The sequence below is a fragment of the Platalea leucorodia genome (assembly GCF_965183815.1).
Source record: "Platalea leucorodia genome assembly, chromosome: 6".
NCBI classification, from domain to species: domain Eukaryota; kingdom Metazoa; phylum Chordata; class Aves; order Pelecaniformes; family Threskiornithidae; genus Platalea; species Platalea leucorodia.
In genome coordinates, this window is record NC_138828.1 from 71,901,220 (window position 1) to 71,924,443 (window position 23,224).

Here is a 23,224-nt window from a genome sequence, read left to right on the forward strand (position 1 = left end):
GCTGCCCCAGGATAATTTAGTACCTATGACATGCTGGAGGAAATCTGAGAAGAAACTGGGGAAAAGTGCCAAGATGAAACTTTGTGATACTGTAGAGCTTGTCAGGGAGCGGTGACACAGAACGGGTGAGAGCATTACACAAGTGTGGTGTGCCCTTCTGCGGTAGCGACTGCCTGGTACTGTATCCTCGCCAGAGCATCAGACACCAGCCACGGTGGCATCAGAGCTTTGCTTGATGTTGAAACAGGAACAGCATAAAAATGAGGCAGCTTGACTAAAAAGAAAGTAAATAGGAGATGTCTCCACAGGTGAGACAGAGACTATGTAAAAATGTCATACTGGAGCTATGACATCTTTACCTTTTAGAAAGATGAAGAAACTTTGGTGTAATTAACCATCAGGGAAGGGAGGTTGTTAGAAGGCATCCTTCAAAAACCTGCAGTTGTGCTCATGTGAGGAAAGCAGAAAAAGAATATAAACTCTGGCACATGGAAGGCTAAAAAAGTGAGCTGGTCCTGGCGTTTGAGTACTTTCAGCAGGCACAAAATTGTTCAGACAGAGGGCTTGGGGATATAAGACTGATAGATGAAGCTGAAAAAGGGTGTTCAGAAAATACAAGGATGTGACAAGAAAACTAAATTTATGTTTTGGATTGGAAAAGTCCGGGGAGGTCCCACACTAGAACCTTCTTTATAGGGGATGTATTGGAGAAGCTGAAATGTCAGTAGAGATATGGAATAAAATTAGTGATAATTTTGTGTCAGGTTGCCAAAATACCTTAGCATTTGTTCAAGACTGAAAAAATAACTCAAAATATAGGCTTTGTATCACAGTCAGCTTCTTTATAAATAGCCTTGGTAACAGAGAGACTGAGAGGGTTAATGTGACTTTAATAAAAAAGTGGTTTTTAAGGGAAAAACTTGGGACATACATGCTAAGAATTAGTTATTTGTACCTGACAAACTAGCAGAAACTGTAGTAGAAAAGTGAGAATTTGGGGAAGAGCTGACATGGCTTTTGCAAAGGAGAGCTGTGACTCGTGCATCTGTCCAAGTTCTCCAGAGATCCAAGAGGCACTTGGGCTTTCAAAAGATACCCTGGAAGGGCCCTTATGGGAGGCGCTTGAGGAAATTAAGCTGCTGTGGGAGAGAAGTGTAGGTCTCAGGATAGCTGAAGAGTTAGAAGATAGGTCTCGGATTTTCATTTCTGAAGACAACCAGCTTGTCTGGCTGATAGATTCGTATTAGGATCTTAGGTGTCTAATTTCGTGTTTGATACATCTCATTACTGAAAAGAAATTCCTTACCTTGTTCAGCAGCCTGAACTTTGGTCAAAAAGCAGCTGATGTAAATTGGAAGGGGAGAAGCTATAACATACTTATAAAAGTGATTTGGGATTCTTAATTTTAATGATTTCAGACAACTAGCTCTTTTTGGCTGATACTGTGGGCTTTTTTTTCCCCCATCAGTATCAAACCAACAGCTGTCAGCTCTGGCCTCCCTCTTCTAACAGTTATTTGTCTTGGCTGTAAATTCTTTGGGAGAAAAATGTTATCTTTCATTACTTGCCTTAGTAGGTCCTTGATTTTGTATGGGTGCCAGAAGCAGCAGTGTCATAAATACAGTGTAAAAGTGGACACAGCCTTCCTTCTTCCCTTAATCCATGAATGCCAATTGTTTTCAATTCACTCTATTTTTTTTTTTTTCCCTAGTGTTATGCTAAAGAATTGCTATAGAGTCACTAAATTTTACTATACTGGCCCTTTGGAAAAAACAGCCTAGTGAAAGGCACTTAATTTTGAGCAAATCTGAGATCTGCATTTTAGGACTGAAATAGAAAATAGAGAAGATAAATGTTGTTTCATGGTAAGCACAGCGTAGGCTTTTACCAAAAGAATTCCTACTTATATAACTTTTAAAGCCGCTCTAAACATTTTCGAGGGAATTTCCCAAGTTACATGTGAACTCCCAGACACCCTCCCAAACCTGTCAACGTATGGCACTTGGTGCTGTGTCCTGTAAGGCAAGCCAAACTCTTCTTGATGTCAGTTGTGTTGAGGTCTGTGAGGAATTGGTTGCAACTCCCTTCCTCTTCGTTACCTTTGCATTTCTGCCAATTCACCAACTTCTTTAAGACATTTTCTCTTCTGCCTGCTGCTGGAGCCTCCCTCACTCCCTCTTTTTAATTTCCCAGTTATTGGTACTATAGATCCATGAAAAAGCAGTAAAACTACTTGCTCCTAATGTAAGAGTCTGATTAATGATCAGTGACTGAACAAACTGATCGACTAATAGTAGTTAGCATTTGTGCATGTTCTTTTTTTAAAAGTCATTGCACATGCTAGGCGGTGCAGTTTTGCCTGGCTTGTCCAAAAACCTGTTATGCTAGGATGTGATACGTCACCTGCCTGAAGTTAAGAGTACGTATGTGAACAGTGAGCGGAGCTCAGCTGATGTGCAGTACCTGGCCAAGCGCAAGTGGCGTGATTTTGTGGAGTCTCCCTCCGTATACATATTCAAAATCCTCTGGGCATGGTCCGGGGCAACCGGCTCTAGGTGGCCCTGCTTGAGCAGGGGGGGTTGGACAAGATGGGCGCCAGAGGTCCTTCCACCCTCAACCATCCTGTGATTCTATGCATGAGCCCTTAGCCCCAGTTCGGGCAGAAATGTTTATACATGTGTACACAGTAAGGCTAAACCAAACTGTTGTTAATGTTGTATTGACAACCTGAATGGTAACATCCTTGCTTCATAGGAGTTTCTCTTTCATAAGCCTCTTCTACATTCATATCCACCTGTGTTTTTTTCCCCTCCTTGTTTATGACTGGCATGTAGTTAAAGGTATGTATGCTTTGACTGGTGCGGTTAGTCTGTATTGCAGTTGCATCTAGAAGAGAGGCCCCATTTTTTTGGAGGAGGAAGATAGAAGAGCAAGGGTGATTCCTGCAAGCAAGCTACTGTTCTTTTTATTCTGTTTCTGTCAGTTGTGTTCTTAAAGTGTGATTTTTACATGTATTATTATTATTATTATTATTATTATTATTACTATTATTATTACTATTATTATTATTATTATTACTATTATTATTATTTTTCTTTCAGTATATCAAGAAGTTTTACAATGAAACTTGGGAAAGAAGATATGGCTTCTCAGTGGATGAAAGCACACTGACTCTCCTCTGGTCTATAACTGTTTCTATTTTTGCAATTGGTGGCCTTGTGGGTGCCATTATTGTTACCCCAATTGTGAAGTTCTTCGGACGGTAAGTGTGTTGGAAAACTAGTTTCTAAAGCAGTTTCTCACTTGGTCTCTCTAGAAGGCTTTACTTTTATTTTTTTTTTAAAACTCGCTTCACCAGAATGCAAATTTAAACATCTTCAAATTATGAAAGCTCATTTCTAAGAGTTCCGAATTTCCAAGAGTAAAATTAGTACCTTTCTCTCTGGCCTTACTGTGCATCATTTGAGTCACAGAAGCCATTTGCTCTGAACTGGCAGTGGGTTGAGATGTCAAGGAGGTTGAATTGTCAAGAGTGCAAAAGGAAAATACCATAAAATAGGAAACATTTCACAATCTGATTGGCAGATTCTTGTTTCAAGAGTCTGCTGAGTATCTTACTGTACACAAATAAAGCTATCAACATGTCTTGTTTGCTTCTCAACAACATTTATTGTCATATAGTAATAAAAATTCGCTCTTTTTTTTCCTTCCTTGTGTCTTAAAATACAGTTTAAAGAACTGAACTAAGTCTTGACAAGAGGAAATATGAGTATTTTAGGAAAGTTTGTGCTGGTGTGTGTTTGCGTTTTTGTTGCAGGTACTATCTAGATATTTCTGTCAAATGTTTGTTTCATACAGTCTTCCAAAGAGAATTTTAAAAGTAATTTGTAATTTACCTATATTTAGAGGGGCATGAAAAACAAAAGCCATTATAGTATTCATCTTAACTGCTCATTTGACTTTTCCTTAATTCTAAATTCTATATCAGTTGATAATTTTTACTCAGTTAAATCACCGGAGAAGGTCATCATGGAGACTTAATATAAGCATCCACCTCCACTGTTCTTACTTTTCTGTTCTACATTTTGACTGTTGCCATTACTTTAGGTTGTACTCTCGTAGGCCTGTTTGTCGTTCTCCCAGCTCTTCCACATCCCATTTTTCACCTCAAAGAGTATGTTTTTGGATTCTTCCATTTCATGCTTACTGTAACTCTATTATCAATTCTTCATTAATTTATTCTGTCCTTTCACCTCACCATTTGATTTTCAATTCTTAAATATTTCATAGTCACATTATTTTTTTTTTTTTTTAGGTTTGCAATGTCTTCTGCCCAATCATCAATTTGGCTTTTACACACTTCTTAAATATATGAAACTGTGCCTGACTCAGACTGATTAATTACCAGAATTGTCACTGAGTCTTCTTTACTTTATTAAAAAGTGAAGCAAAAAATGGGTTCATAGAAGGCTTGAATTTTTGGCGAAGAATAGAACAGCTTTGTATGCAGGTCTGTTAAAGTGGTGGCTGATCTCAGTCATATCAATACCACTTTGATGGGAGCAGATTGTATTTCCAGGGCAGAGCTTCAAAGCTTGAAGACTCTCCCCCTGTTTATCATGTTTATGCCTGTTAAACCGTGAAAACAGCTCTCTCACAGATATCGTGTACAAGTACTTGATTAGAGATGGGAAGGGATTGCATCTCTCGGGGACACTGGATGCTGCTTGTCAAAGTTTGGTTCTTGAGTTTGCTGTTCACACTGCAGTGTGTTTGTCTGGTCTAGGAAACCAGACTGACTTAGCAGTACAGTAATTGAGGAGCACATTATGAAATGTTGACAGAATACAATACTTCGCTGCTAAATTGTTCAAGTGTAGGTTGGAAGGTTGTATGTATGGTGAAGCGGGGCTCCATTTACACTGACACAGAATAATGAACTAAAGGGGATCAAAAGCATTAGTCAGAAATAATGTATGACTTCAAAAAGAGCACTCTTGAATCATATTTCTGTGAGGTTAATAACATAATTTCCAAATTACCAGATTGCTAGGCCCTACTTACTTTGAGAGATGTAAAGTAATTTTTTCAAAGAGAACCTTCATCCACATAAGCATAAGTCCCATGTTCAAATGTGGTTTTGACACTTCATAATTTAAATTCTCTTTTTCTACCAAAGAGCAGCTGCGGTTGTGTATCCTGAACACCCAGAGTGATATACTCAGTGGGTTGCTTAGGCCACATTTGCAGGAGAGGGACAAGGCCTTCCCTCTAGCACAGTGAACCATTTTGAGTATGAAGCGATTAAGGGCATTTATCTGGATTATCTTAGTAATAGATACTACTTCGTTATTCTGAGGTCATCTACTATAGTTGAAATGGTGATCCAATATTCAATCTGTTACTGGCTTTTATTTAAACACCTAGTTTAAAGAGCACACAGCTTATTACATGAACACCTAGTTTTCTTACTATACTTTTTGTATAAGGTATCATACTTGCTCCCAAGTGGAGCTTCTAGAGTCTTTCTTATTACTGAGTTCTGAGACAACAATACATTTTTGATGAAACTTTAATTCTGTCATTTTCCTAGTTGTGAGTTGTAGACAAAAGAATTATTAATTCAAATCCCTAATTAAAGTTATTGCAGCCATGGAGGGCATGTAGTCACTAGGATTCTGTTCTGTCCTCTGGATCTATCCAATATCATGAGAGCAAATGGCAGCCTTGAAATCTCAAGAGATTAATCATATGTGGTTTTGCAAAAAGGCAAGGACAACTCTGAAGAAGAGGTTCTCGAGTGTTTTCAATATTCAAAATACCTAAAAAAGAAAAAGGCAGAAAAAAATCTTTAAAGCTTAGTTCTCTGTCTAGCTGATGGGTGAACTGTCTATCTCAGCTGGAATGCTTATAGAAACTGATTTCTGCTGAGCAAATGGCTCTTCTCTTAGGACTACTTCAGACTGAGTACAGGATTGGAAGTTACATTCCTGCCGCAGTACAGATAGTCAGTCTTAGAGTGAAGCAGTTTTGGCACTAAATTGCAAAACTTGCTGTTTGGCTTAGGATGTAGCTGCTTGTGACAAATGCTTTGTGCTCAATCAGAAGTTTTTGAAAGCACCTTCCTTTTGAAATGCATACGTGCTTTATTTCTTTCGGCTGGAGAAAATTCTGAATTATTTGAATGGAAGGAACAAAAAATCTTCATATCTACATAAATGCTAGTCTAATATTTGTAGCGCAATAGCTGCAGCAGAACTGCGTGGGGCTCTGGACTGGAACTTGAGTCCAGGTTCCCTTTCCCAGGTCTGGCACTGTTTTGCATGTTAGCTTTAGGTTGAGTCCGCTTCGCTGTCTCTTCCTCTGTTTACGCAGTTATAGAAATAGCGATATTGATGTGCTCTATAACCTTCATCAAGACTGAAACATGAAATGTGCTATGTGAGAACTAGGCATGATACTGATACTTCAATAGGTTTCATGTACCATTTGCACAATTGCTTGATCAGTTTGTGATTTGGGATGCGAGAGAAATGATGAGGCTGACCAACACATCAGTGTGCGTCTTTCCTTATGGTGGCTTAGTGTTGAAGTTTGTACACTTATACTTTGTTAGTGTGGTGAGCACTGTTATCTGACAAGATTGGTTGGACTTTCCCAAGGGAAAGTGACTGCTGCGGTGTTTTATTAAGTGTGGTATCTTTATATCACTTATATTAGAGCTATACAAGCAGTGGTTTGTTGGGGTTTTTTGATTTGTTTGGTTTTTTTTTTTTCCCTATTCCTTGTTGCTAAGGTAATACAGTTTTGCCCCATGTGGCCAGGAAAGCATAGGTTTTTTTATGATTGTAGCAATTTTGAATGTAATATGACCTGACTTGAAGTGAACTCAGACAGCATGGGGAGTTTGGAGGGTTTTGCTATATTTTTTTCTTAGAAGCTATGATGAGAAGTTGTTCCCACTGTTTGTGTTTGTGGTGGCTTGGCCCCAGCTGGCAGCCAAGCACCCACCCAGCTGCTTGTCACTCCCCATCCCCTAAGTGGGACAGGAGGACTGGGGAGAAATAAGAGGAACAGGAGCAAGAACGCTCATGGTTCAAACTAAAGAAGGGGAAAACACTTACCAATTACTGTCATGGGCAAAACAGGCTCAACTTGAGGAATTTAACTTAATTTATTGCAAATTAGCATAAATATTTAATTACTGATCAGGTATTAGGAAGCAAGACAAATGTTAGAACACCTTTCCTCCCGCTTTCCCAGGCTGAACATCACTCCAGGCTCCTCTCCTCCCTCCTTGGTACCACCCTTCGGTAGAGGGAACAGGTGGTGCAGGGGGTTGGGGTCAGCCTGTGCCATTTACTGTCAAAGTTAATAGAATCCTCATAATTGACATCATCAGTGAGGTTTATCTCCAGGTAAATTTGTTTTCAAATCAGTTGTTTTCTTCATATGTTGTTGTGAGTGGGATTGGAGGCTTCAGTATTGAGTTGTACCTCTAATGCCAAAACAAGACTGTGCTTAATTATGTGACTGGTAAAGACAAAGCTCCGTTGCTTTACCGTGTACAATTAAGTGAGGTGACTCACAGATGGAAAACATAGGGTATGATCATTCTCTTGCCACATAATTGTGAAAATTATGGTTTTTTTGTCTTGTGTTAAATTATAAGCACTGCAAAGCAGCTATCTTGTGATGTGCTGTAGAGAGGCCACCACATCTCCAGCAGATATCCCAGCCCTGGCTGTGACTCTGCCTGGGAATCATAAGAAACTTCTCAGTCACTTGCAAGGCTGAACCTGATGATAATGGCTTCTTCAGCCATTCACCTGCGGGCTGTAATTTAGCAAAAACCCACTTAAATCCATATGTGTGGAGAGATGTGTATAAGGTAGCAGTGATTCTCTGAGTTCTGGGTGGGTTTTCAACTTCGTCTTTTAATAGACAATCATTGCAGCAGAGCTATTGATCTTATATCTTTAAGCACTCTTCTTCCACGTGTTCAGGAAATGAGACCTTGGATGTCAGTGTTTGAATCTGACTGTCAAAGGTCCGTGAAATCCTACATAGCATTTCTTTTGTAAAGTGTTTCCTTCTGCAGAAGTTATGAGACTTACAAGTCACTGTTGAATTAATGAGTCCCTCAAACTTGAGCAGTTCTGTAAGATGAAAACTATAAGTAGTACAGCTGTTGGTATAGTGTGAATGAGAAATTGAGACGTTTTGAAATTTTAAAAATAGATTTTCATTATTTTCTTTGTATTTTTTCAATAAAGTAATAATATTCCATAAAGAACATCTCTTTTCTTTGAAAGAAATATTTTTTCACATTTTATTTGACTGCTATAGAATGAAATAATTTAAAAATTGGAGGAAAAAAGATGTAAATCAATATTTTGGTTAATTTCAACAATTTTTGGAAAGAGAGTGATTTTTATCACTCCTGTGAGCCCAAGTGTTTTTTCTAACTCTACGAGTAGTAAGTTTCCTCAATGTGTGTTTTTAATATCGTGAGTTTAGGGATGAATTATAACAACATAAATATGTTAGTGTTGGGAAGTTCTCAAAATGGCAAAAACTATACGTAGCTTAAAAATGCCTGTAGTTATATCAGCTTATTGCTTTTTGAAGTATATTCTCTGGCTCCTACATACATACATTTACCTAGAGTACCCTTGTTTATATTCATATACAGAGTCTGGGGCATGGCACTTGGGTTCTTAGGACGCATAGGATGGCTAAGTGCCGTGCCTCTGAAGTACCGCTCTTTAGTTAACTATGATATGTTTTATTTTAAAGCTATGGCATAGATTTGGAACTGTATCCATTTGGGTATAGTGTTGTATTTTAGAACTCTATGCAACATGTAAAAGGCAGTGTTTGTTAGGCACTTTTTGATTTTATTTATGGATATTTAAGAATAACAGCATAGTGTGCTTTGAATATGACTAGATTTAACTGCCATGACGCTGGTATCTACATAAAATGTCTTTTCCTTTTAGGAAATGTACGTTGCTCCTCAATAATGTGTTTGCAGTGACAGCTGCGCTGTTGATGTCCCTCTCCTTGTTGGTGGGATCATTTGAGATGCTCATACTGGGCCGCATTATAATGGGTGTTGATGCAGGTAAGCTTTTATCACACTGTACATATCCAAAATGCTGGTGCTGTGCACAGTCTTTCTTCTCTCCCCCAGTTAGATCTTTCTTTACATTAAGGAGGCATTTCAGGGACTAGCCACACCGATTTCACTGGGGCAAACCAGCAGAATAAGGGTCAGAGGATTTGATGTTTGGAGAAGACACTGGAATGGATGCTAGCCACTGCTGTCCACCCTGGTTGTTCCCCGCGCTTTCCTCCTCGAGCCCTGGTAGAGTGTATCTGTCTTCATGCCATGAAAATCCTTGGGCTAGGAAGATGCAGTGTATTTATTAAAGCTGCTTGCTGCTTTGTGTTTAGGAGTTGTTGGATCCCATGCTAATACAGTAGGATTAAGTGGAAGGTTTGGTACATCATCATTCACCCCTAGCGACATGGTCTTCCCGGTTTAAAAGCAAATCATGGAGGCACTGCTGCACCACAGTGGTCTTGCAGCTAGCAGTGAGGTTCTCAGTGACTTCACAGATCGGTGGATGGTGAGAAATATTTACCTAATGTGGAGACAGACTTGATGAATTAAGATAGTTTTACCCTGCCAGTGTAATTACCTGACTCCAAACAATGGAACATACTTTGACCTTTGCATCGCTAAGCCCCCTTCCTGGCAAGCTTTGTCTCTGTTGTTAGTAAGCACAAACTACAATTGTTTGACAGTGGATGTGTCCGCCACTTGCAGTGTGAAGTTCACGGGTAATTTTGGTGCTGACTGCTGATTTTTGTCTTGGATTGCCACCAAACGACTGAACTTCTGGAGCTTTGTCAATATTGTCATTGTACTAACCAGGGTCACGCATCTGTTTTCTCCTGGCTTTGAGCAGCATTCTCGCCCTTATTTTATGCCCGCTATTAAGAGTTCATTGCAGCTGTAAGCCTGTATTGAGAGGAACATCTGCTAAAACCCTTTACAATAAAAATATTTCATCTGACAGTGTCTGCTCTTTCTGCCTGACACTTTGGGTTTTTTTTCCTTACCTGCACCAGTGCTAACGTGATTTTGCTTTCTTTGGAATGAACAAATTTAAAACATATAATCCGTTCTCCTGGTGTTTCTCATCTCTGAGTAACCTTTGGTGCTTCTCATCAAATAGCAGGCTACGCACATCACTGAGATCTGTAACAGAGAATCAATCCCATGGTTATGAAATGGTGCAAGAGTAATTAGACATGCGGAGAAGATAATTTGTATTATCTGTGGATAGATACAATTCTGTTCTTTGCATGTTTTCATGCCACTCTTGTGGGCAGATTAGCAGTCAGAGTCCTTTCAATAGATGTTTGTTTCACACCTGGCATAATGAAAAGGCAATTTGACTTAATATATGGTTTTTTCCTTCCTTTGCAGGCATTTCTCTGAGTGCCCTTCCCATGTATTTAAGTGAAATATCTCCTAAAGAAATCCGTGGTTCATTGGGTCAAGTCACAGCGATTTTCATCTGTATTGGTGTTTTCACTGGTCAAGTTTTGGGGCTGCCAGAAATATTTGGGCAAGTAAGTGTTTAACAGATGTTTTCTGTGAAAGAACACAAGCATGGTTAAAGTGTTATATTTTCATATTTTGACTGAGTTCCTTACAAAAGTGGAAAACAGAAACATTTGTTTTGAAGCACTTTGAAAAGTGGTTTCTTTCATGTCTTTTAAAAGCATGTACGTGTGACTGAGTTTGGTAGATGTGTCGAGCAGTTTTAACAGCTTGAGCAGCTTGTGTGTGTGCATATGCAGGTTTTCCCACCCCACCCCCCTTTCTTGATGTACATTTATTTTTGCTGGTTTCCAGTTTCTTTGAGTACCATGGAAGTGCTTAAGAGTTTTTGCGTTTGTCATTTATAATTTTTTGATACGAGATGGAACTGAAAAAGGCTTGGTTAGAGTTTGTATGAGGACCTGAATAGGAAGACTCTTGTTCAATGATTATGGTGCTCCTTGTAATGCACTCCAGCATTTAGACTAGCAGGTGGAAGAGCAGATTTAATATATACCTTTATGGAGAGATATTATCTGTTCTGATATAAGAGGTTATCTTGCTGTCGTAAGCTGAGATTAACTTGGTGGCCACTGGATGTCGTCATTACTCTGAATAAATGAAGTCGAGGTTTGTTCAGGCTGGCACTTGGAAATACTTTTCATCTGGAGATGAATCTTCAGGACGGTGTGGAGAAAACGTCTGCAGCAATCCTCTTGCAATGAAACCTGGACTAAGAATCCCTTCTGACAGCCAGCAAAAGTAGTAAACAGCTGAAAAGTGAGGAGAGCTTGTCCTCCTCTGTCCATCCAAATTCAACTCCTTTGTAAATACATGATACCATCCTCCCTGACACTTTTTTTTTTTTGTCTGACCGGCTCTCCTATTTTTGTCCCTTTATCCTTGGGCTCACTTATCCTCTTGAGCTCTCCTGAAGGCAAATGGTTTGATTCAATTTACCCTTTATTGAAGGATAGATTACTCCCCCACACACCAAAGCAACAGATTTTAGGAAAAAGCTTAAAATGGCTTTCACTGACCTTCATTGTGTGGCTTCTGCAGACGTCCCTTCTCTTGCTTTGAAAGCTAGTCTGTTACAAATGAGTATATTAAATGTCAGGAGGCTGATTCGACTGCTTAGAATCTATGTCAGCCCTTATGTAGTAGGGTTTTTTTTGGTGGTTGTTTTTTTTTTTTTTTCCCCCAAACATGCATGCACTTTTAAAGGTGAGGTGTCATGCAAAATCTTATTGCCCTGTTAGGGAAATACTTATTCCTCGGTTTCAGCTCAATTTTGCTCTTTTTATTTCTCTTTTCCCCTTCCCTCCCTCCTAATCGTTGTCACTACCAAATTATGGAGGTTGTGTTTCTGCTTCTACAACCTGCTTTAGTATGCAGTTAATTAATATTACACCATTAAAGATAGCCATTAATTTATGTAAGAAGAAATACACTTTATCTGTAGAACTAATTTTCAAGATGGGTAATATCATCATGTAAAAGGAGCAAAGTTTTGGCTGGTGTGAATTAGCATATTTCCAGCAAAATTATCGGAGCCAGCTTGAATTTTCCGGTTGGGTATGTGGGTGTATTTTCCTTTTAATATATAAACAAAATCTAGCACTGAGGGGAAACCTCAGGCTGTTTGAAATATGATTCCCTAGTGCAGTCTTGTCCTTCTTTGAAGGCTTTATCAAAATTTCTGTTGGTTTCAGTCAAGCCAGGATTTTCTTCCCTAGCTTCATGTGGTTCCCACTGAAGTCAGTGGGAGGTGTGCAGCAGGAACAGCAGTCGTTGCCAGAGGACGTTGCTGCAGCGGGTACGTGATGAGTTCACTTGTGCTGAAGCTGGGAGGCAGCAAACATGGTGTCTTTCTGAGTTCTTTAGTCCTTGCAGCGCTTTCCCCTCTCCCTTCCCTGGCAAACACCTTGCTCAAATTTCTGTCACTTTGTGTGATCAAGTTCAAAAGTAGGTTCAAGACATTTGCAGGCTATTTTCTAGTTCTTAGCATCTCATAGATTTACATCATGACTTCTGTTCACTAATGATGTAAAAGCTTCTTATCAAATCATTCCCATATTTTTTTTTTTCCTCCCTTTTCTTCTGTTGGAGAAATCTTTGTTGCATTTGAAGTGAGGCCAGTTTCCAGATTCACAGCCACTGTATTTTGGAGACAGCTACACATTCATGGTCTCTTATTAATGATTTCAGCTGTAACCGTAAAGCAGACTCTTGCTTTCCTCAGAAACCTGAGGTCATTGTGTTATACTTAGGCCAAGGCTGTGATACGCCATTCTGTGGTATAATTCTACCTTGGTAAAATTCATAAATTGTTTAAAGAAAATAGACAGGACAGCTGCAACCAGTAGGAGCTTGTCACCAGTGATCACTGTTCTGCACAGCTGTTTGCACCAGCGTGTAGAAAACCACCTTTGTTAAGTCTGTCTAACAATGTCCAGCTTTTTATTGATCATGGCTTAAAACCTCTCAGGAGTGTTTTTTGTTGCTCTGTGGTTGGTTGCTTGTTTCTTTTAGAATCAGTTGTAAATAATACTAGTTACAAATACTTGTCTTCTGTCACGGTTTCATAACAATTTTCTCCTGAGCTCTTTCGTGTACCTATTATTTGTTACTTGCACAAGTATCTAAGAGGCTATTAACCATAGTATCTAACCAGTGATGGTTTTGAAGAAAGGAGGGACAAAGACCTAGTTGGGCATCTTGCTGGAAGAGACTGTTTGGAACAGGAATGGACATGGGGAGGGCTGCAAGCATGGCCAAGGTCCTGTCTTGTAAGAGGAGATGACAGCAACATTGCTTGTGTGGCCAAGTAAATAGAGAGAAGGGAGAGGAACTGATGGCACCATGTTAGCACAAGAAAGAAGAACTACAGAGGGAATAGAGTGGCTTAATCTCAAGGACAGTATTGCTACAAGAATAACTTTTTCTAAATGTTCTGTGAGTAATTCCATGCTGAAATTCAGCAGAGTGATGTTTGGAACAGACTCCCAGCTGAAGTAGCTTGAGCAGAAAATTTAACTTTTAAATTGGAGCTTGATGCATTTATTTGGATTAATGAGGTTGTTGCCTTCAGTGGCTTTGTAGAAGTCTTTCCACAGAAAAGGAAAGTGTTTATGGAGGCTGTAGGACATAGCTTTACAAGCTTTTATTAACAACCTAATTGTTAACTTCCTCTGTTACCGAATGAAACAGTGTTCCTTTAAATGTGGAAGTGTGATAAAAATAGCTCCGAAGCACTTATTACTTGAGGCAATTCAGAAAGTCCTTACTGCTTTTTGTGTCAAGTAGGTTAAGCAGCTCCAAAGTGATTTTTTAGCAATCTTTCATTTATCAAGACCAGCCCAGGTGAAGCAGGAGGCATGTTGGCAGCCCCAGGTTCAGTGCTGGGGGGCAATGGTCAGCTTTGGCTGTGTTACTGTCTTAAGGCTGGTTGGCTATTTCCTATTCCTTCAGCCTTCCCAGGCCCCCTTCCCTTTCTACTGGAAGGGCTAATGTTTGAGGATCTTCTCATTTCCTTCTGATACCTTTTCATGTCAATTCTGTCAGCTTATTCTCATTATTCTTTTGTTCAACTGTTATTTATTCCTTAATATCTTTCTCTCTCTGTGCTCCCCCCCCCGCCAAAGTGTGTTTCCTTTCTCTTCGCCCATCACTTGTGATCTTTGCATTTCAGGTTAGACTTCATCTCCTCTTTTTCGTCTCCTCCTTCTCATCCTAGGTGCCTTTCTCTGTACCAATTCTGGTTTTAAATTTGAACCCAAGAGAACAAGATTATACAGATAACCCAGATGAAATGGTACTTTTTAAAATAGAATTATATGAAATACTCCCTTATTTCCTGATTCTCCTGGAAATATTTTGGCTGAAATATTCTAGAAGTGCATTTACTTTTTTTTCTGTCATACCATATTGACATGAACTTGCCAAACACTACTACATCCAATTTTTAAATTATAGTATGAAAGAGCAGATTCAAAAAAATCTAGTAATGATGGTAATACTTAAAGACAGACATTCTTTTGGATTCTGAATATATAGGCTTTTATTCTATTTGCCTCCAGGGGTACTAATTTTAGAGTATTAAGTCTGAGAAAGGTGTTCTTTTAGTGAGCAACCCTTACCAAGAGTGATTATTCCAAAGGAGAAGAGCTGCAGTCACGACACCGGTCCTCTGCTGCTGTGGTTTGATACTCTTATTTTCTTTCCACTGTCTTAATTCCCTCCCATCCAACAAATCCCAGCAATGCTTTTTATTCAAGGTTCTGATTCTTGTAGGTCATAACCTGTGGGAAACCACATCTACTATGTCTCCATTGAGGTCTGGGAAATTACACGATGGTAAAGCTGGCTGGTGATCAGACTACAGAGCACAACCGCTTTACATGCTGGTGACCTGCTTCTCTCCACCACCCTGACTGCTGAGAGAAGTGTGCTCATTTTCATGAGCTAGCAGCTTGTTTTAGTCTTCTGTAAGCCAGAGCCCTTAATTCTTCAGGAAGCCGTAGCAACTCTAGATGACAACATGGTGCTGGCCCACAGGAGTGCGGTCATGTTATCTGCTGTAATGTGGGCAATGAATTATTGCTACTGGCTACAAGATTATTTACTTTGGGGCATTTTTGGTTGCATAGCATGTGCAGCTTTCCATATATCTGGCTGAAGGAATAAACAGATATTAAGATAAGGAGGAACTGTTTCAGACCTGTCACTTCCTCAAATGCTGCCCTTCAGGTGTTTCCACTTTCTGTTTCTGTGACTCTGCAATTTAATCACCCAGCCCATTTTTCTGACAGATTGCTCCCTGCAAAGCAAAGGCTAGTGCACTGTCAACTTCAGTTTTGAAAGTTCAAATTTACACTTACCGTTTTGGGGGAATATTGCCTGGCCTGATGCTGGCATATTCTGTGTATCCTCAGGTATCTCTCTGTAACTAACTCATCTAGGTCCTCCTGCATGTAATGTCCTGCCCCAGAGGTTTTCCTTAGGATGGTAACATCTTTTAAATGTTGTAGACCACCAGGCTTTCTATTCTGTTGCTTCAGCTTGTTTAATGAAGGTGGGCTTTAATCTTTCCTTAAATGATAGAGGATTTAGTTTATGAATACGTTTGCTGTAGTTAATATATTCATAATTTTTTTTATACATTGAGCCTCAGTATCTCTAATCTGTGCACAGATAGGAGAAAGGGGGGAAAAAATGTTTCACAGTGTGTGTATGTATTCAGGACAGATAAAACTGGAATCATTGCCTGTTGCCATCTTTTCCTCAGACTTCTGCTTTGAGACCCCTTTCCTCTGGTGTGTAAGGCTTTGCCGAGCTATAGTTGTTTCCCCTGGAGAGGCCCCCAGTGGCTGCCTGGCTCCGGCTGCTTCTCTGACCAGAGCAGCTGTTTGCCATAGGTAGGCCAATGGAAAAATAGATTTTGTTTGCTTTGGGAACCCTATTTTATACACTTCAAGTATTTCTAGGTCATGCACCCACAGGCTTGTCTAACTCTATTGCACTGTTTCATAGTGGATAGTATGTCATCCTAAAAATCTTGCTTTGCTAGCATCCTAAGACTTATTAGGGCAACGCTTTCTGAATAATCCCTCTTGCTACTGTAGGTGTTTCCAGAAAAAAAAAATGTAGAGCAAATGGAAAAACTGTAAAATTCCTTATGTGTCCATCTCTTGAATGTTGCAGGTAGTTTCAGTCATCCTGCTTTAAAAAGAGTGTAATCAAGCAATATAAAGTGCAGGAGGGAGCAGCAATGATCAGAGATGGGAAGTGGCTTCTTGAGGAGAAAGGGTAAACACTTAAAGCAATGCAAAACAAAGTACACTGGAGAAGAGTCAGAATTTGTCTTCAAATGACACACTGTGTTTGTCTAGATTTTCCTCGATCTTTTCTTAAACACATTTGGAATTTGCCATGTTGCAAAACTGCTGTGCAGGTGGTTACGGTTACAAACTTTATTAATTGGATGTTGTCTTTGTCATTGAAACAACATGAATTACAGTTTTACATTCCACTTTTTTCAGGAATTTGAGCAGCTTTAATGCATATTTGGCTAGGGATTATCTGTTTTTAAAAAAGGAGTTAGCTGGAAATAAGTCTGTGACACATGGTGATACTGGCCAAACTGTCCTCCCCCCACAACTGATTATTTTAGCAAAGAAATTCTGTTGTTGATATAAATATCAATTTCTACAGCAAAATGAGCTAAACTTGGGAAAGGACTAATGAACATCATAAACACTGTACTATATGTCTAGTAAGGAAAGATCTCTGTGATGAGTCCCTTTCAAGTTAGTTCTTCTTTATCCAAGTGGACCTTGCCAAAGAAATAGTTGTGATTTTTTTTTTTTTTTTAAATCAAACTAAGAACCTCTGTAGATGCCGTGTCAAACTCTAATTTTCTTTACAAGACCTCTTAAAAATGGGATATTTGAAGTAGTAGATAGTTGTGTATTTAGGAAAGTTTATATAGGAATTTTTTATTTTGCTTTACCAAGTTCTTTTAAAAAAGTACTCCTTCACTTGCACTAAAAAGACAGTGATGGAATAGGTAGTTGTACAGCCTGTGCAGTTGAAGGCTGTTCTGAAAACTAAGCTTTGATTTTACTTGTCAAAGCTTCATTTTTAGTGTGGTTTTTTCCTTGGTTTTTCTTTTTTTTTAACTGATCCTTCTTCCTAAGACTCTTGACTCATATTTAAGGTTTCCTTAAAAACTGTAAGTAAATTATAGATTAGAAAAGAAAGCAGTTCAGAATTGCTCTGGGAACCTGCAGTCTGCAGGTGGACACCAATGACAAAATGGTCTGTTGGAGATGCTCTTGAAATGAATCTTAGACATTAGCGTGATAACACAAAGTATGAATCAGCCAGTTCCCTCGTATTTTTCTGTGAGCTCTTTTGTTCCATACATTTATCTTCCCCTTAAGCCATGATAGTGACTGTAGTTAAAGATAGAATCTTTCAAGATATGAGTGAGAATTTATTTCAGAATATAGAACCGAGAGCTCTTGTGGCAATAAGAGACAGAGGAGAACTTACGCAGGTAAACTCTTGCCACTGTGTGAAGCATCTTGGAAATGAAAGCAGCTTATGCCACATGGATGCATGATGTTTACAGAATATAAAAAGGTGTTTGTAGCTTTCATTAGAGTAGGACAAAAGGATCCACTAGTTTAGCATTTTCCAGAGTCACTGTAATTCCCAGTGTCCTATTTGTGATTTCAAACACCTGGCTGTGTAGAATAGAAAAACATAACATCTTAATTCTGTCTAGTTATATTCTAGAAATATAACAAAGTGAAACGAAGTCTAGTTGGAGGCAAGTAACTAGTGGTGTATCCCAGGGGTCGATACTGGGTCCAATCCTGCTCAGTATCTACCTTAATGACCTGGATGATGGTGCAGAATGCACCCTCAGCAAGTTTGCAGAGGACACCAAACTAGGAGAGGTAGCTGATATGCCAGAGAGTCATGCTGCCATCCAGAGGGACCTCGACAGGCTGGAAAAATGAGCAGACGGGAACTTCATGAAGTTCAACAAGAAGTGCGAAGTCCTGCACCTGGGGAGGAACAACCCTATGCACCAGTATATGCTGGAGGCCACTTAGCTGGAAAGCAGCTTGACAGAAAAGGACCTGGGGTCTTAGCAGACACCAAATTGAACACAAGCCAGCAATGTGCTCTTGTGGCAAAGAAAAGGATCCTGGGCTGCATTAGGAGGAGTATTGCCAACAGGGAGGTAATCCTTCCCGCCTACTCAGCAGTGGTGAGGCCCCATGTGGAGTGCTGTGTCCAGTACAAGGCAGTCATGGACACACTGGAGAGAGTCCAGAGAGGGACTACTAAGATGGTGAAGGGACTGGAGCACTGAGGAAAGGCTGAGAGAACTGGGGCTGTTCAGTCTGGAGAAGGCTCAGCTCAGGGGTATCCTATCGTTGTATACAAATAGCTGAAGGGAGGGTGCAAAGAAGATGGAGCCAGGCTCTTTTCATTGGTGCCCACTGACAGGACCAGAGGCAATAGACACAAACTGAAATGCAGGAGGTTCCCTCTGAACATCAGGAAACACTGTTTCACTGTCAGGATGACCAAGCACTGGCACAAGTTGCCCAGAGAGGTGGTGAAGTCTTCATCCTTGGGGATACTCAAAAGCCGTTTGGACATGGTCCTGGGCAATTGGCTCTAGGTGACCCTGCTTGAGCAGAGGGGTTGGGCCAGATAACTTCCAGAGGTCCTTTCCAACCTCAGCCATTCTGTGATTCTGTGAAGTACTAACTGTACACAGAATTGTGTATAACAATTTACAGATGCAAAGACCTCAGTGTATTCATGTTGAACTTCTGAAGCATGATTTCCTAAGGCTTTTAAATCTGAGCTCAAAGACTTGAATTAAACTGTATGCCCAAATATGTGAGTAGTTCTGTCAACTTCAGTGGGACAGTTCATATCCTTAGAAACATGCTGCTTTGTGGAGCCTAGCATAGTATATAAATTTCTAGTTCTTAGTAAGATCTTAAGAGCAAAAATTAGTGTAGGACATGGGAAAAATAAACTAGGAATTTGGCTCATCAGTTCTGGTCCCCAGTTTTTTGTTTTTTTTTTTTTTTTTGATCAGGAGTTGGCTAAGTTTGGAGCAAGAGTTTGAGGAGGTGGTTTCAAGTACTCCTGTAAACGTTCTGCCATTGAGACAGACTGGCAGAAGGTGACTCTGAGTTATCCTGGTCCTGGACGTTCCTCTGGACTGCTGAGCTTGTACAGTGTTTCTGTTTTCTGTTTGCACAGAAGCAAACCTTCTTTATATTCTTGTAGTAGAATAAAAAACTCTGACTTAAAGGCTAGAGCCTTCCCAGAAGAGTATTTTAAAACTTCTGCTAAGGATACAGGAGATACATTGGTGCTTTTAAATGGCTGCTCAAATCCATAATGGTATCTGCTTAGAATAGCTCATAAAAACGCCCTTACAAAGAAAGGAACTTCTAAATACAATCTTTTAAAAAAACCCATCACCACCACCAACAACAAAAACCACAGAAACCCAGAACAAGAAAGCCTTTCCGCATTTATTCAGATAATCACCGATTTCAGCAGGTGTTTGTATGTCTTTCTGAGCCTGGATTGACGATGTGTATCGGGATGGAAATCTGCCTGCACTTCCTCCAAACTGGTAGCAGACATACCAATTAAGAATTGCTTTAGGTAGTGATTTTGAAGATGGCAATCCTTTTTAAAGTATGCACTGGGTTCCTTTTTTATCTAGCGATGGGAAATTTCCTTCACCTCTTCACAGTAACACGTAAGGCACAGATTTTCTTATTGCTGAAGCAATTTCTGTGTCATTTATCGAGGCACTTGCACTTAATTACAAGCTGTGAGTTGCTGATCGGGGACTTGGAGGTCACCTCGCCCAATAGTTGATGCAGCATAGGGAAGCTGCTGTGCAGCCACCAGGCTAGAGATGCACAGCCTTGGTGGTGCTGACAAGGGTACGGAAACACTGCCAGGACCCTCTGGGTTGTTGCATATTCATAGTTCAGTAGCACCCATGGGAAGAGAAGGTCTGCTCTGTCACACAGCCCTGTTGGTGGGATGTGGTGGGTGTTGATATATTTGTAATGGAGACATTAAATGAGGTATTTTGTTTGTATCTACTGTGGACCAGCTGAGATTATGTATTTACTGGAGATTATAAATCGACATTTTATTGGTTTGCCCAGACAGACACAAAGGTATTTATTCATCCCTTTTCTGTACAGAACTCATTAAGTAATGCATGGGAAAACAGCTGTGAGTCTTTATATTTGCAAATGAGTTTCAGTCCATTAAAGCTGTGCTGTGAGACTTCAATTCCTGAAGTTTTACAAACAACACATGGCTGATTGGCCACATGTAATATTCAAATGTTGCAGTTTTGCATTTGTCAAGGGGAGTATCCTGCAGGAGAGGATTTGTCTGAATGTAGAAGTGGAAGTGTGGTTATAGAAGAAAGAACTATGGAGATAAATATTTATTTATTTTTAGACTTACTGCTGAACAACAGACTTAATGGCAGAGCATCTAATGTCTAGACGACAGTTTATCATCAGTGAGGACTACTGTCTCATAGACAGTTGAAACAGTGCCCACCTTGAGAAGATAAGGTTTCGGTGTAGCGGTACTCTTTAATTAGGGCAGTTGGAAAAGCAGTAGACAAACTTTCATGGAAAGAAGTCCTTCAACAGGTCTGAAGTAAAGACTTCAAAATACCATGGAAGTTGAGAGCAGTTGCTTATAATTTGTCATAGTGCTTTCTCTTGATCTACTCAAACGCAGTTAATACATGTAACTAGACTTAGATCAATTGTTTATATTGTTTGCATATATAAGGTTTGACTTTTTGCTTCATTGTCAGACTTAAAAAAGGTTGACTTTTTCACTTATTGTAGGTGACCTAGTAACAGACAGTATCTGTCTACAAACCTCATCTTACTCTGTGTTGGTTGGACTCTGCTTCGGAGCAAGTAAACCTTTTAGATGAAGATTTGCCTGTCTCCTTAGTGCTTGAGTATCTGATAATATTTACAAATCTATTATTAAGTGATAAATCTAAAATGATTTGCCCTGTGACTTCCTTCCCAGTGTGCTTCACATGCTGGGGAGATAACCACCATTTAAACCTTTTGGAAGGTTCTAGATGATTAACATTTCAATTTTAATTTCCATTGGCCTTTGTAAAATCACCCATTATTGCAAATTCATTTCCTAATATGTAAATTTGTCCTTTACAAATTGGATATTAATGCTGTGGTAAATTGGTCAAGCATCATAGGGTAGCATGCAGTCATCATATGGAGTAGTAGGGTGTATTTTCTAGCCTTGTGTTTCTTAGTTTGCTTTTGAAACCATTGGCAAAAAGAAAAATCAGGAGATATATTCATGATTAGTATTGTGAAGGATTTTTTTTTAATTTAAAGTAAATGGCAAATTAAAATGAGATTTTTTTAAATCTAAAACAGATGTTGCCATTAAAAAAGTGTCACGATTAAATATTCAGCTGTTTCAGTTGTTTTAAAAACGACAAATGTGCTTTGGTTTGTTTTTTTTTTTCATTGACTTTGGTATACCTTAGTCTAGCCCTTATAACTTTAGTTTGGCAAAATATAATCACACAAAAAAAGATTTGCATCTAATGTAATTTCTAGATGCCCTGAAGCATTTTGCTTTGCCTCCTGCTGCAGCCCCAGGAGGATGCAGGTCTCTGGAGCTGTGTGTGTTGCATCTGCCAGTCCTACAGGGACATCTAAGGTACCCTAGGGCGTCAAAACGATACTACATGCTAATGTTCAAGCAACTCATATCCTCTTCAATTATATTAATTTACTATTATTTTAATTTACTATTTTATATTATTTATTGATGTTAACTTGAGTCTACGTGCATTGCTGAAAGGAAGTTTGTCTGAAATTTTGCATAGCTCCAATGTGCCTCTGGTAATTCTTTCTAAAGAAGCCTAAGTGTATATGCTGGCAGCTGATAATAATCCCCTTTGAAAGCTCGCCATTCCCATTGCTTTCCTCAGAAATTTTGCTTTTCTCAGAAATTAATAACCAGTGACAACAAATTCTGCATTTGAGTGTTCAGTAAAAAGCTAGCTGTTACTCCGGTAAAAAAGTTGGACCAAAAAGCATCTTGGGAAACTTGTAACAGACACTTTAATTCTCCCTCTCAGTATGTACAACATGATCTAACATGCTATTTAATGAACAGAAGGTCATGGGATGTGGACACCAACCACTTTCAAGGCTGTTTTAGGTCCTGATCCAAAGGTGGTTTACTCAGTAACAAGAACTCCTGGCTGACTTCTGTGAATTTTAGCTTAGGATTGTACAGCCTTAAGTCTGGTAACTGTACTTTTTAATACCTGGGAAGACACTGAGACTTCAGTATACTGTTGTCAGAGCTATTCTGTAGTAGTAACATAGAAAAATAAATATCCATGTGGTGCAGAACAGAGGTGAAATACGCAATCTATCTGAGTTGCCTCTGTTTTAAATGAGAAGGTAAGCAATTTGTAACTCTGTTATTAAAACATATTTTGATGCAAGTGGGTTACAGGAATGGTCATGCAAAGAGAAAACTGTATCCATCAGGGATGCAACTGTTAGACGGGGAGTTAATGCCCTCCTCTGCAGCCAGAGGAGGTTGTAGGGCGGTGTTCGGAGTGGCACGAGGAAGGTAAGAGGAAGGTAGTTGTTCTGCACATTATTGAGTAGCTGGTCTGAAGTGGGAGGTACAGAAGATGTATTCCTTTATCAGCTGCCTCATGATCATCACCTCTGTGCCATACCCTTGACTCAAGGAACAAAGACAATTCTAATGCTAAGAAATTAGTTCCATCTCATGCTTTTTCAGTCCTTAGCCCCAGGCCAGTGAGGTTGTCCTTTACCTTTAGGAGTGTTTTATGTGGCACAATAATGGATTAACAAAGAAATGCTGGATTTATGCAGGCTTCTCAGCTTTACACACGCAAGTTAGTCTACTCAGTCTGTTCTGAGCGGGGATGTGATTTTTTTTTGTGTGGCAAATCTATTCTGGTATGATATAAGTTTT

At 39.5% G+C, this 23,224-nt stretch overlaps 1 protein-coding gene across 2 annotated transcripts in view; it reads left to right on the top strand.

The window, feature by feature from the left end:
- SLC2A9 (solute carrier family 2 member 9) overlaps positions 1-23,224 on the top strand; it is a gene marked incomplete at both ends in the record, with an annotated part of 106,676 nt that overhangs the window by 10,251 nt on the left and 73,201 nt on the right. For both annotated transcript variants that reach the window (XM_082316175.1, XM_082316174.1), the window contains 3 exons: positions 3,102-3,262; positions 9,003-9,127; positions 10,502-10,647. In XM_082316175.1, coding sequence (XP_082172301.1) covers positions 3,102-3,262; positions 9,003-9,127; positions 10,502-10,647 — 432 coding nt within the window. The remainder of the gene's footprint in view (positions 1-3,101; positions 3,263-9,002; positions 9,128-10,501; positions 10,648-23,224) is intronic.